Source organism: Theropithecus gelada, chromosome 4, assembly GCF_003255815.1.
Source record: "Theropithecus gelada isolate Dixy chromosome 4, Tgel_1.0, whole genome shotgun sequence".
In the NCBI taxonomy this organism is placed as follows: Eukaryota; Metazoa; Chordata; class Mammalia; order Primates; family Cercopithecidae; genus Theropithecus; species Theropithecus gelada.
The window spans coordinates 16,408,602-16,424,084 of NC_037671.1; the positions used below are offsets into that span (position 1 = coordinate 16,408,602).

The 15,483-nt window shown below is 43.5% G+C and overlaps 1 protein-coding gene across 3 annotated transcripts in view; it reads right to left on the minus strand.

Annotated features, from left to right (window-relative positions):
- GFOD1 (glucose-fructose oxidoreductase domain containing 1) overlaps window positions 1-15,483 on the minus strand; it is a 127,590-nt gene that overhangs the window by 34,959 nt on the left and 77,148 nt on the right. Inside the window, exon 1 of one of the 3 annotated variants that reach the window (XM_025382259.1) lies at window positions 10,943-11,170. The exons of the other annotated variants lie outside the window; for them this stretch is intronic. Within the exon in view, the coding sequence (XP_025238044.1) occupies window positions 10,943-10,991 (49 nt within the window). The 5' untranslated portion in view covers window positions 10,992-11,170. Of the gene's footprint in view, window positions 1-10,942; window positions 11,171-15,483 lie in introns of those variants that run through there. 3 annotated transcript variants of the gene reach the window in all.

Genomic DNA, 15,483 nt, shown 5'->3' on the forward strand with positions numbered 1-15,483 from the left:
TTCTACCTCTACAACTGTGAAGAGAATAATCTATACTGTTTTAAGCCACTACATCTGTGACAATTTGTTACAACAGCAAAGGAAACTCATATACCTGGGGATGTTTCAAGTCAGAGGAAGGGGTATTTACTTCCCAGGAGGAAGGTAGGGCTTCCTGAGTGGTGGCAATCACAGGTGTGCAGTGATTGGCACCTTCGGAGCCACAGAGAGGCCAGATGTTGGAGACAGTGCTCAGAGAAGGCACAAGAGCACCCAGAGCAGAAGCAGACCCACTGTGGGCGCCCACAGTGGTCTTGAACTCCTGGACTGATTGGCCTGCCTTGGCCTCCCAAAGTGCTGGGATTACAGGTGCAAGCCATGGCGCCCAGCAAGACAGATTTTTAGTAAAGTGAAACAAAGTCTTACTCTAAAGCCCAGCAATTCCACTCCTAGAAATTTACCAAAGAGAAATGAAACCTATGTCTACACAAAAGATCCAAATGTGAAGCCACCCTCAAAATGAAAAGCAGTGTCCAGCTCAGGCCCCTTGTCTCTCCATTTGAGGACTGGGGCCTGCCGTGAGAAAGTGATCTGCATCTTCACTTTTCACTTCCTCTTTCACCTCTAGGCCCTCTATCATCTCTGGGGCAGCCTCTGCCATAACCTGGAAGGGTGGAGGCCCAGCCTTGCATCATAAAATCCAGGGGCTGGCCCACTGGGGAGAACAGAAGGCCCTGCTACCACCTGGGAGGGCAGACATTTGCCTCCACCTGCTTCCACATTAGAAGCCGATGCAAAACAGGTGAGCAGGGCGGGGAATAGGACAAATATTTGGCCAAATACCAAGTCAGTCTTAGGAATGAGCAGAAGATGGTGGTGTCTTGCAGTGGGCATACCAGGAATAACACACAGCCCACGTGGCATTATCCTGGCACATTCTATTACTAACAATTTGAATGGGGGCAGGGGCAAACCTTTGTAAGTGTAACACATTTTATATGAAAATAAACACTGGCACATTTGGAACTGAAAACAAATTTTGCATTAATTTTTAAAAGAAGACATTTCCGACTACAGGCCACATCCCCAGATACTCCCTCTATCTTCCAAAGTATGCGTCTTGCTTCCCCTGTCCTTAACTGCTATTGCAGAAGGAAGTCTGGGAAGCTGCGTAGAGGGGAAAGGGCAAGCCTGGAGCCTCTGCTGCTGGGTTTGACTCCGGGGGCTGCCAGCACGAGCTGTTTCATGTCAGTTACTGCACTATGCCACAGATTATGTTATGTACTACGTCAGTGACTGCTCTGGGCCTCGGCTTCCTCATCTTCAAAATGGCAGTGAGAACTATTACCTCCTAGGGCTGTTCTCAGGATAAAATGAGATCAGGTATATACATGCCTTGCACATATTAGTCAGTTGTTACTGTTAACAGCATTCACAGACACCTAACTTGGATCTGTCACGAGGCTCACTTCCTTAGCAGGGATCAGGAAAATGCTTATACAAGACCAAGTAGGACCTCCATTTCAAGTTTATCCTTTTGAAATGTTCCAAATCTTGATTGGTGGTGATTTGAGTGTATGTATTTAGTAAAGCTCATTAACGTATACACTTACTATCTGCTTATTTCACAGTATGTAAATATACCTAAATAAAACATTGTTTCTAAAAAAAATTGCTCCTCTGTCCTTAAACACCTATTTTGTATATTTAACCCAGAATGTGCACCCCAGTGCTCAAATGCAGCATCCAAGAAGCTCACATCGGGTGTTTAGTTTTGATTAATGGGCTTTCCTGGACTCAGAAAGGAGGTAATTTAGGATCCCAGCTGCCTGCAGGCAGAGGGGCTCTGTTGAGCCATCAGCACCTCACTGCTGCCTGCTCAGCCTCCTGGTCTTCTCAATAAACGGCAACTCCACTTTCCTGCAGGTCAGGGCTCAGGCCAGCCAGTGGCCACCACGAGGCAGCATCCCAGAAGAGGAGGTAGGGGGGGACATCCAAGGACTCAGCTGCTTTTGAAAGCTCTCTATCGACAAGGGTGCCACAGATACCAGTTGATTTGACTCATTATTGTTATTTCTTCTGGCACAAATCATAAGCCAGTTACAGTAACACTGGGCATTTAAAAGGCAGGTGCTAGACAAGCACTTTACCACTTTGGAAAATGGGTTTTTTTTGTTTTGTCCTGAGACAGGGTCTCACTATGTCACCCAGGCTGGAGTGCAGTGGCGTGATCAAAGCTCACTTCAGCCTTGACCTCCTGGACTCAGGTGATTCTCTCACCTCAGCTTCCAGAAACATACCACCATGCCTGGATTAATGTGGGGATGGCGGGGGTGGGGAGGGTGTAGAAACAGAGTTTTTCCATGTTCCCCAGGCTGGTCTCGAACTCCTGGACTCAAGTGATTGGCCTCCCAAAGTGCTGGGATTATAGGTGCAAGCCATGGCGCCCAGCAAGGCAGATTGTTAATAAAGCAAAACAAAGGCTTACTCTAAAGCTCAGCAATTCCACTCCTAGAAATTTACGAGACAGAAATGAAAACATATATCTACACAAAAGAACCAAATGTGAATGTTCCTTGCAGTTGTATTTACAATTGCCAGAAACTGGCAACGACTCAACATCCAACAGCAGCTGAATAGATAAATAAATCGTGATACCTTCATAAAATAGAATACTACTCAGCAGTAAAGATAAATGAACGACTGAGACCTGCAAACAATATGGAGAAATATCAGAAATGGTATGCAGAGTGAAAAGAAGCCAGAGGCAAAAGGACGCAGGCACTCCATTTATCTGCAATTGTGAAATAGGCAAAGCGAGCTATCATGGCAGAAAGCACAGCAGTGGTTACCAGGACTGGGACAGAGGCTGAGCCTGGGAGGGTAGAGAATGCACCAAAAAGTCAACTCAGGCAACTATCTGGAATGATGAAAACTTCCATATCTTGAAATTGCAGTGGCATTGCACAGGTATATACATTTACCAAAACTCACAAAGCTATACAACATTTAAAATAGGTACATTTTATTGCATGTAAATTACCTCAACAAAAGTAGCAAGGAGAAAGAGAAGGGTGACCTGATGTCTCTGAGGGGTGCTCCCTTTTGGGGAGGCCGGTACATCATTTCTTTCTCCTAAGATCCTCCACGTGGTCACACAGTCACTGAGAAGCTGTTTTAATCTATAAAACTGTGGGGATACTGATTTTATTTTATTTTTAAAGAGGTCTCTGGCTTCCTGATACATTGAAGAGAAAGTAAAGACTTCCTGGATGGCAAAAGCTCTAAAATAGACATAGTGCAGGCCAACACATTAAGACATGCAGGACTGGGCAGGGATTCAGCCAGCACACAATGGCAGTCACATTGGAAGTGGGATAAATGTTAAGATATCTATTTATCAGTTGGTAAGTAGCCACTGCCCTGAGATGCCTGAATATGTCTCCATTATCCAGGAACCCTTCCTATCTCTCCAAAGTCCAGCAACTTGAAGAGTTGGTGGCTACCACAGCGGGAGCCACCAAGATCCCACTCCAGCTCCAAGGCACCTCTGTGTTGATGGGTTGGTGACTGGTCATACTCAATAAAAAGATATTTCGGATGTCGTACTCCTCCTGAGAACAATTTAATTTAGGAGTAATTCGAAAGCAGACAGTGATCAAAAGAGCACACATTTCATCAGAATGAAGTGCTGCCAATAGAAAAATACATAAAAGTGGGAGAATCTTTCCACTTTTAAGCTCTGCTTTGACCCTAGTCACAGACTTATGTCTCACATGCAGATGAACATTTTAAAGCAAGAGGGAGGAGTCTTGGGAGACCAGAGGGAACACCATATCGGGTAACTAGAGAGTAAAGATGGCGAGGGAACACAGGAGGCCCTGAATGACAAACTGTTCTGTGGGGTAGGAGAGACTGGTTCTCCACCCTATTAAAGAAAGAGGCACAAGAGTCCTCTCCACCATTCTTTGTAACTATTAGTCACTGACTCTCAAGTATAGGGGGTGGGGACAGGAAACAATGATGTTCTGTCAGTATCCTCAGCAAGGATTACTTCCCCTCAACAGGTGCCTGGAGAGCCAACAACAGCATCACACCCTTATGAAGACCATAAGTCTATGTTTCAAATTCCTTTCTATGAAGTGAGGTGCGGGAGAGCTGAGATCCATTTAAGGAGGATGTCTGACTACAGATGTTAGCCTATGTGAGGTGACAGACTCATTGCACTTGAATAATATGAATTTAAACCTTTAAAGCACAAAAAGGAAAAAAGAGGGGCTCTTAGAAAATGGAGGAGACTTGAAAGGTCTAATTGCCAGGTATAAGGTGTGGGCCTGTTTGGATCCCTATTCCAGAAGACCAACCACGAGAAGACATTTTATAGATAATCCAGGATATCTGAATCTGAGCCGCATAGTAGATGAGAGCAGGGAATTCTTGTTAATTGTCATGGGTCCAGTAGTGGAAAGGGAAGGGAAGGGAAGAGAAAAAGGGAAAAAGGGAAGGAACCAGTCCTTATCAATTAGAGATTCTAGCTATGGTATTTACAGATGGAATGTCATATAAGTATTTATGGATAATGGGGCACTATTTACTTTAAAATTTTGCAGAAAAATGAACAATCTGAATATGAATTCAGAAAACAAGTCCATTTACAACAGTATCAAACAGAATACTTAGAAATACATTTAAGAAGTGTAAAATGTGTACTATGAAAATTAAAATATATATTTGAAAAAAATTAAAGAAGATCTTAATAACTGGAATGACATCCTGTATCCATGGATCAGAAAACCCAATATTGACAAGACAGTAATATTATCCAAATTGACCTACAGAGTCAAAACAACTGCTACCAAAATTCCAGCTGCTTTTTATGTAGAAATTCACAAGCTGGTCCTACAATTCACATGAAAATGCTAGGATGGCAGAATAGCAAACATCATCTTGAAAGAGTATCCTCTTTAAAAGTAGCAGGAAAACTACTTTTACACTTCATGATTTCAAAACTTACCTCAAAGCTACAGTAATCACAATGGTGTACTACTGGCATAAGGATGAACAAATAGATCAATGAGAAGAATTAAGAGTTTAGAAATAAATTTCATCTTATGATCAACAGATTTTCAACAAAAGTGTCAAAAAAATTCAATGGGAAAAGAATAGTCTTTTTAACAAGTGGTGCTAGAATAACTGGCTATCCACATGCAAAAAAATGAAGTTGGAGGCCTACCTCATATCATAGGCAAAAATTAACTCAATAGGGATCAAAGCCTAAATGTAAACGCTAAAACTATAAAACTCTTCAAAGGAAACACAGGAGTAAAACTTTGACATCTCGGGTTTAGGCAAAGCCTTCTCTAGATATAATACCAAAAGACAAGTGACTATATATAATATACATAACTTGAACTTCATCAAAACAAAACACTGTACTTTAGAGGACATCATGAAGATATAAAACCACCGACTGAATGGTAAAATATATTTGCAAATCACAGATGTGAGAAGAAAAACGGTATCTATAACATGTAAATAACTTAACAATTCAGTAAGAAGACAACTCAAATAAAAAATGAGACAGGATCTGAATGGACATTTCTCCAAAGAGGGCATATAAATGGCCAATAAGCATATGAAAAGATGCTCAACGTCATTAGTCTTTAGGGAAATGCAAATCTAAACCACAATAAGATGCTACTTTATACCCATTAGGATCACTATAATAAAAAAGACAGAAAATAACAAGTGTTGGCATGGTTGTAGAGTAATTGGAACCCTCAAACACTGCTCATAAGAATGTACAATGGTGTAGCCACTTTGAAAAACATCCTGGCAGCTCCTCAAAAAGTTAATCATAGAGTGACCATATGACCCAGCAATGCCAATCCTAGGTATACAGCCAAAAGAAATGAAGAAAGGTACTCAAACAAATACTTGTACATAAATATTCATAGTAGCACTGTTCACTATAGCCAAAAGGTGGAAACCACCGAAACGTCCATCAACTGATGAACAAATAAACAAAAGGTGGTACAGTCATGCATCATTTTCTCATGGGAATATGTTCTGCGATATGCATCATTAGGCGATTTTGCTGTGCAAACATTATAGAGTGTACTTACGCAAACCTAAATGGTAGGGTTTTTTGCTTTGTTTTGTTTTTTTGTACTTTTTTTGCGTGTGTATGTTTTTGTTTTTTGAGATGGAGTCTCGCTCTGTCGCCCAGGTTGGAGCGCAGTGGTGCAATCTCAACTCACTGCAACCTCTACCTCCTGGGTTCAAACGATTCTCCCGCCTCAGCCTCCTGAGTAGCTGGGATTACAGGCAAGCACCACCACACCCGGCTAATTTTTGTGTTTTTAGTAGAGACGGGGTTTCGCCATGTTGGCCAGGTTGGTCTCAAACTCCTGACCTTAGGTGATCCGCCTGCCTCGGCCTCCCAAAGTGCCAGGATTACAGGCATGAGCCACTGTGCCCAGCCTGATGGTAGGTTTTTATGTGCTTACCATATACCTAGGCTATATGGTACAGCTTATTGCTCCTAGGCTACAAAGCTGTATAGCACATTATTGTACTAAATACTGTAGGCAATTATAACACAGGGGTAAGTACTTGTGTATCTGTAAAAATGTATACTAAAAATTATAATACTATGAGACCACCATTATATATATGGTCCATCATTAACTGAAACATTGTTATTTGTTACAGGACTGTATAGCCATAGGATGAAATATATTCAGTCATAAAAGGAATGAAGTACTGATACACGCTGCAACATGGATGAACCTTGAAAATATTATGACATGTGAAAGAAGTCTCACAAAAGACCACTTATTTTATGGTTTCATTTATATAAAATCTCTAGAACAGGCAAATGTATCCAAACAGAAAAATTAGTGGTTGCCTAAGGTTGCAGTGGAAGGATGTTGGAATAGTGATTACTAACAGATATATGGTTTATTTCTAGAGTGATGAAATGTTCTAAAATTGATTATGGAGATGGTTGTACAACTCTGTGAATACATGGCATTTTTGGCAGGAAAAAAGTGGGAAGTTACAGATGAAATATTAATATCAAAATGAATGTTTATATATTTTTAAAAGTTAAAAAAGTAAACAACAATAGTTTGAAATCAGCCTAATTTTAAATGAAACTTGTAATATATTTCTGTGATGTCTAAAATATTGACTATCATTTTAATGCACATAGAAAATTACCGGAAAAGAGTTTGCAAAATATTCTGAGATGGGGAACAATTTAAGGGGTCCCAAGGGTCCAAGTCTGACCCAGGCTTGGCCTTTTCTTGCACTAGGAAGTCACAAAGCCGTGGACTCATCAAGCAGTCATCTAGTCCAGCCCCTTCTTAGAATTGAGGGAAACTGCAGCCAGCCAGGAAGACTGAGGAATTTGCCTAAGGTTCCTGCCTTTCATAAAATTCTTCTAAGGATCAAGTGAGACAATGTGTATGATGAAGTTTTGTAAATGCTTTGGATTACAACTGTAGTATGTGGAATATGTGAGCTTGGACCTCAGTTCTGCCACTTTCTTGCTACGGCCAAGTGTGTGGCTTCATTTCCTTGAGCCTCAATAAAAATGAGATACCACCAGCCTCAAAAGGGTGTTACAAGAACTAAACGAGGCAACACTATCCCAGCATCTCCCAGAACAGAAACTCGGTGTGGGTTAAAGGTTAGCTGCGCTCTTAGCAAAAGAACATGTGAACTACACAGTGGAGCCTGCATGCAGACTTGGGTGCAAAATTTAAGGTAATGTCATTTCAAGATGTAAAGAGGAAATTCTCACTTACAAAACTTGGTTTGAGTTGTCTGCATGAGTAATTTTCATGGGATCTGCCATGTAAAATAGTTTGCTTTTAAAGGTTCCAAGAATAACATGCTAGAGTCCTCTGTGCCAAATTCCACCTTTGGGTCAAATTCCACCATTGCTTTATGGGGCATCCAGTGTTTAAAAATTTTTGAATTTAAATGTCTCTATATAGGGTACCTCTCTCCCCAGTGCACCACAAGCCCCACCATTCTCTGTTGTCTATCCTCAACCCCATCTCACCTTACATCATTACCTGGTCCCTGAAGGTGATTAAGTTTCTAGACTCTATCTCAAATGCTAGGAAATCTCTTTGTTGGCTATCCAACTTTCCTCTTATAAAGGTTTGCAGAGCATCTTCTTGTCTTTCGAAGTCTTTTCAAGCTTTAGAAAGTTTTTTAAAGGTCATTTAAATATTTTCCATAACTTAAAAAAGCACTAAAATATTTTAAAAGATAACATAGACCAGTATTTTCCCAATAGGAGAAAAATACAAGCTGCAAATACAAGCCACCTGCATAGTTCTAAATTTTCTAAGAGCTATGTTAATTAAGGGGGAAAAAACAGGTGGAATTAATTTTAATAATATATTTTCCTTAACCCAATATATCCAAAATTGTATTAACATGTAATCAGTATAAACGTTTCTCTTTCAAATGAAGTATTCGAAATCCAGTGTATGTTTTATATTTACAGCACATCTTAATTTGGACTGGCTCAAGTGCTGATAGCCAACAAGCAGCTAGTGGCTCTGAATGGGACAGCACAGATTGAGATGACCAGTGATAAATCATCCAATATGAGGCCTTGAAAGAAGATGTGAGGTTACACAGGAAGAGAACCTCTACATTAGAAAACACGTAAGTGGCAGATTCCAGGGCTTTGGTGGTCATGCTGGTGACCATGGCTATGGTAAAGCTTGAGATAGAATGAAACTTAGATCATATTAGTCCAGCATAGAGGAGGAGGGGAGGACATTCACAGCTTCTATTTTTGCTGCTGTTTCTCCTTCGTCTTTCCCACTCTATGTGTATCGTGGGTGGGATAGGGCCAGAGTTGAAGACAAAGTGAACAAAGCAGCATACACGACGGGATTGAGAGACTGCCACTCCTGAGAGACACTTTCAAGCCCCGGCCTCAACTCATCAGTGGCTTGAAGGGTTCCAGGGCCAGAAGGAATCTGGGGACACTGGCAAGGATTCTCCTTCCATTCTTGGCCTCCCCACCTCAACTTCTGAGGCAGCATCCTCTATCTCTAAAGAACAGGCCTCCTGCCTCTTCTATTCAGGGAATATTATGTTCTCCAAACTGTGATATTTTGGGTCCTTTTGGCAGGAGGTGGAGATGGGCAGGGGTGGAAAGAACCCACGAATGTTCTCGGAACAAGGAACCAGTAAAGTACAGACATCTGGCCCCAGGATTTTGCTGGCTCCAGGGACGTCACTGTAAACCCACTAACACTAATTGCTTTCATGTCTGCTCCCATTTCTAGTGGAAATAAAATGCCTCTCTGGCTAATGGAAAATGAAACGCCCGTTTGCTGTTTGTTTACCACATTACATAAGAGCTCTCTGTACCACCCCTCCTCCCCTGACCCCTGCCCTGAAACCCTCTGAAGGACAGCTTGTGCAAAGCCTGCAAGCGCTCTACAAGTACAAGGTAACACGGCTTCAGAAAGGGCACCTGTATACATGTTAGGACCGTACAACTCCTTAATCCTAAACAGACAGGAGGGGAAGGCAGAAAGAAGAGAGCAAGAGCACAATCGAGACTGAGAAGAGAAGAATTCTATTTGCTTTAAATTCATGCTTCCAGGAATATTTTCCATATCCTGACTTGATGCTAAGTGCAAAGATCTAGAGTAGCTCATCAAACCTCAACCTCCAAATTCAGTTACCCTGACAAAGAAGGGGAAATACAGGTCCAGCTGAAACTGGGGTTTAAGAAAGTGGACTCTCATCCACTGGGCCTTTAAAATGTCTGACAGTAGGTGATTGGGAAGCCTTCTTTGACAGTCCTGTTCTGGTTGGCTGCCTGTGTTTATCCCCATGTTGGCATTTTGTACACAGTGTGATAGCAAGTATAAAGACCTCTGGCTGTCCTTCCTCTCCCCTTGTCAGTTCTCTCCTTCTTCTCCAGCAGCAGAACCACACATTTCAGCTGGACCCATGGTTGCCAAGAATAAAAAACTCCATTTCCTAGTTTCCCTTGCCATTAAGTGTGGCCATGTGACTAAGTTCTGCCCAATGGGATGTGAATGGAAGAGCTGTGTAAACTTCCCATGGTGCACCCTCCATTTCCCTTTTCCTGTGTGACAAGCATGGGGCCATATTGGGCCATGTAGGCAAAAACAATACTCTAGGGATGGTGGCGCAAGACAGAGAATCCTGGATCCCAGACGCTGTAGAGCTGCCAGACTGCTTACAGAGGGACTGCTATGGGAGGTAGAAGTTTTTATTTTGGATCTGGGTTACTGCAGCTGAAATTGCATGCTTGGGATCTATCTGCTGAAGAGAAGAAAGGAGGATACCCTTAAAATAGATGACCCCACCATTTGGCTTTCACATTGAAAAGCCAGCCTCAGCTCTTCCTACCTTTCTTATTGATGAAGAATCTTACATCCCTACCAGCTCCTGGACCTTGGAGACTACATCTTCCTCCTCGCCTTTCTTTGTCCCCACTTCCTTCTGTATGCTGCCTACTCCCAGGCTGGCACAGAGCAGCACTCCTTGACCGGAATGGCCCAGACAGTTGGAATAAAGGATGACATTAAAATAGAGCCCTTTGTTATGTCTCTAGGGAGTGTCTTCAAAACACCCTGTTACAATGGCCGAGAAAATTGCCTAAGATGGCCAAGTTCAAAGGGCTTATCTTTGAATCAAAAGCAGGAATGGGGTTTTGTTCAAACATTATCATCTGCCCAGTTTTGAGGTTCTATGTAGCAAACTTGGAGTAAAATTAAGATCAAATGGGGCTCAGAGGATCAACTGTTACAACAGGCCTCAGTCAGATGGCTTTTCTTGAGCCACTGGATTTCATCAGAAGAGAATTGCAAACACAAACCCTTTGTTTAATGTAGACGGTGATGAAATAAATAGGGTGACTCCATCTCAACCACCCTCCTCCTGGTACTCACCCAACGGACTCTCGGTGATTGCCCAACCAAAGAGCAGAAGTTCATAGAATATCTCTTCTTGGGTCAGCACCCAAAGGTGGGAGCACTTGGCTTTGCTCCCAGAAAATTATACTCTGGTGAAGGTATGTGAGAAATGTGCCCTTCCCTACTACACACTGCAGAAGAACGTGGCGGAGAGCTTGGCCACGGTAGCATCTGTCCTCCACAAAGACAGTCTTTATGAACTGACATCTTATCTCTCCGGCTCAGGCAATAGCCGCTGCCTGATCAGAACACAACTGAATGTGACCTTGGGCCAGGCTATGACAGGCAAAGGTTAATTTCCTTTCCTTCTTAGGGCAGGACCTAGTTCCAATTGTCTCGCTTTGCCTAACTCAATTTTCCGCACAATATAGCAAGCTCCTTATCTTGGGCATCAAGGGAAAAGCTTCCCCTTGTTCCTCCTTGTGGTTCCCAGTGGAACTTTGAGGAGGGGCACATTTTGCTTTAAAAAAAACATTAATTGTGAAGTGAGAATAGCTTTTCTACTGATGGCTGCTATTCTAGTAAAAATGTCTGCCTGCAAGGACCTCCCCATGTGACCTGGCAGGGAGAAAAGATAATGAGGAGCTCAGGTGAACAACTCAGCACCTGAGGAAAGTAGGCTAGTGGGTCGAAATAAAATCCAGCCACGAGCAAACAAAAGAGTTAATGAACAGGAGATCACCTGCTGCCTGGGGCCCTCTACCTTCAGCGATTTCATGTCCGAAGGCACTCTATGCTCACCCGGGTAACACAGCTTTGTTAAGGGAAGAGTCGGGCTGATAGATTTGTTCACTTCTATAGTCACTTATCTTGAATGACTGCATTGTTTTTAGAAAAATGACAATTCCTTTTTTAAAAATTAACACAGGCCAGCGTGGTGGCTCACGCCTGTAATCCCAGCACTCTGGGAGGCTGAGGTGGGCAGATCACAAGGTCAGGAGATCGAGACCATCCTGGTTAACACGGTGAAACCCTGTCTCTAGTAAAAAGACAAAAAATTAGCCAGGCATAGTGGCGGGCACCTGTGGTCCCAGCTACTTGGGAGGCTGAGGCAGGAGAATGGCGTGAACCCGAGAGGCAGAGGTTGCAGTGAGCCGAGATCACGCCACTGCACTCCAGCCTGGGTGACAGAGCGAGACTCCGTCTCAAAAAAGAAAGAAAGAAAGGAAGGGAGAGAGAGAGAGAGAGAGAGGAGAGAGGGAGAGAGAGAGAGAGACGGAGAGAGAGAAGAAAGAAAGAAAGAAAGAAAGAAAGAAAGAAAGAAAGAAAGAAAGAAAGAAAGAAAGAAAGAAAGAAAGAAAGAAAGAAAGAAAGAGAAGGAAGGAAGGAAGGAAGGAAGGAAGGAAGGAAGGAAGGAAGGAAGGAAGGAAGGAAGGAAGGAAGGAAGGAAGGAAGGAAGGAGAAAGGAGGTAGGGAGGGAGGAAGGTGAATTGAAATAGGATCTGCTATTGAATTTCTAAAACGATACAGAGTTTTAGTTTTTTTGGTTTTTTTTTTTTTTTAAGATTGGCAGGGTAACCCTCTAAGGCCAACTGAGGTAAACGACATCAGAAAAGCAGGTACCAGAAGGAAGTAAGGCCCCAGATGATGAAAAAATGTTTTCTTTGGCACTCTGGGAAGATTCCTTAACTTCAGATAAATATAGCGAGCTACTCTGGAATCTGTGTTCTGGGAGCACTGGCTCTGGCAACGCAGCTAGCTTGCTCCTGTGTTTGGATGGGTTATCTCATTACTAAAAATACAAAATTAGCCGGGGGTGATGGTACATGTCTATAATCCCAGCTACTCGGGAGGTTGAGGCAGGAGAATCACCTGAACCCAGGAGGTAGAGGTTGCAGTGAGCTTAGATAGTGTCATTGCACTCCAACCTGGGCAAGAAGAGCAAAACTCCGTCTGAAAGAAAAGAAAAGAAAAGAAAAGAAAAGAAAAGAAAAGAAAAGAAAAGAAAAGAAAAGAAAAGAAAAGAAAAGAAAGAAAGAAAGAAAAGAGAGGGAGAGAAAGAAAATTAGTTGGAAAGAAGAGCATTAATTACCTAATATGCTGGCAGAAAGGAAGTAGAGAACAATTTGTAAGCTCAGAATCAGTGTCATGGGATCCCAGGACAGACCAATATAGGTCTGACCAATTTGGATGGAAGGAGAAAAAGTGAGGAGAAAAAGGAAGGAGGGTAGAGGAGAGAGACCTGACTCCCTACACCAATGCTGAGAATCAACACCTTACCTGCCCCTACACCTCACCCTTCACCCTCTGCCTCAGCAAGAAAGGGCCACATAATTACTCACACAGCAAAATAGAGTTTAATTTCTTGGAGGCAGGGGGAAAGCTTTCAAAGTAACAAGGAAGCCTCACATAATTGTATGGTAAACTTGAGCTTTCACCTGGAAGAGCCCAGTTCCTGAAAACAGCCAGCACGTATGCAGACCTTTGAGTATGCTGTCGTTGCGTTATAGGACAAATGAGACTGTCAGCAAGAAGGGTAAAAAACAGAAGGAAGGCTCCAGGCAAAGGGACACCTGAAACACAGAGGAGAACAGAGAAGCCAGCTGTGTAGACTCCAACCTCTGGCTCCAGGGCCTGCCTCCTTCATTACCAAGTAAGATCCACAAAGACATCAGTTGTCCATTTTCTTTTCTTTTCTTTAGAGTCTCACTCTGTCGCCCAGGCTGGAGTGCAGTGGTGTGATACTAGCTCACAGCAACCTCTGCCTCCTGGGTTCAAGTGATTCTCCTGTCTCAGCCTCCCAAGTAGCTGGGATGACAGGTGCATGCAGACACAACAGAAGGAAGACCCTATGAGGACACAGAGAAGACACCACCTACAAGGCAATGAGGGAGGCCTCAGGAGAAACCAACCCTGCTGACACCTTGATCTTGAACTTCCAGCCTCCAAAACTATGAGAAGATAAATTTCTGTTGTTTAGTCCACCCAGCGTAAACAGCCTTAGCAAATGAATACAAAGGCTGACTGGTATTTTTAGCAGAACTGATATTCAACCAGTGTGGAAGCAGAGCCAATGTCACTTCCAGTTGGCGGTATCAGTTATGAAATATTTCAAATATCTTTAACGTCCACTCCCTTCCCCCAGTCGTTAGTGTTATTCCAGGGGTGTCAACCCTGGGATGGGAGAACCAGCATGAGCTGCAGAAATCAGCGGCAACAGGCCTGCCTTCTGCTCCCTCCTCTTGCCTTCCCTTCTGGGCTAACACAACGCAGCATGTCCTGTGCTCTGAGTGCTTTCCCCACCCTACTTTGAAGCACAAAGGTTGTAATGACCAAGTGTAGTGATGGGGTGGAGGGGGCTCCTCTGAGCAAAGCTATTATCAAATGCTCATCTGAGAAGGCCTTGGGGATCCTGTCTGCCTCAGAGTATGTGTGTTGCTATGATGATAAGCATGATCCTGTTTGCCCAGCATCATTCAGTCTTTCAAGTGGTCTCAGCGGCAGGTACTGTATACATGAGAGGCCCAGGGAAATCTGAACTGGGAATGAAGTTTTGCCCAGACAGATGGCCCACTCTCTTGGCTCTGCCATTGAGTCAGCCTTTGCCTACATGTTCCCCTGGAGTGCCTGCACCCTAGACTTAGGGGCCACTTGTACCTGATGTTTTGCCCTCTTTCTTCAGTTACCAGCCACACAATTTGTCACTGAATCTGCCCACAGGGCCTTGACCCTTCCACACTCTCCTGGGTAGCAGGAAGAAAGAACGGAGGTGACCTGCCAGTCTTAAAAATCTACCTGGGGACTAGCACTATGGGGAGTAGGCCACCCATTTGTGAGGGATTGTTCAGCCTGTCATTGGCCTCCAGTTTTCTCTCCTGCCACCAAGGCACGTTAGCACAGCTGGAGTCAGCATGCACAATGACAAATAATGAGCACACATGCCTCGTCCAAAGGATAATCAAAAGAAGAGGTCCGATCCAAGAAAAACCGACATGATCCTCTCTAATGAATGGTCCCCACAGTGGCATTCAGCTCTAGAAGGGCAGGGAACTCCCAGCTGGCTGTGGTTTGGCTCTGTACTCTCCTTACCTAAGGTAAGCCAAGGGTGAGGCAGCCTGAAAAGAATGTATGAGCGTTCCCTGGCCAGACGGGAAAAAAAGCACCACTCTGAAGCAAGCATTCACTCTGTCCTCCAAGGCTGCACCAGCTACCATCCCCTGGACCATGGGACAGCCTGTGCTGCCTTGTCCAAACAAGCATGTGTGCAAAGCAACCCACAGCAAAGCCAAACAAACAACTTGGCACATAAGACCCCAAGGCTCTAGCAAGCAAACCAGGTTCAATCTCAAAGCTTAGTTTGCTTCTGTCCCTTGCACAGGTTAATGGGAGCAACAGTCACCTTACGAATTATGCGGCACAGAGATGCCTGATTCTAGAGGCCAATATAGAATGTGTAACAGGGCCAAGCCCCTAAGGCTCTCCCAGAAATCAGTTTCTAGATTCTACAGATGATGCTTTCCATCTGCTTTACAGTTGCCAAAGCAAACCACGTTTATTCTAAAAACAGATAAGG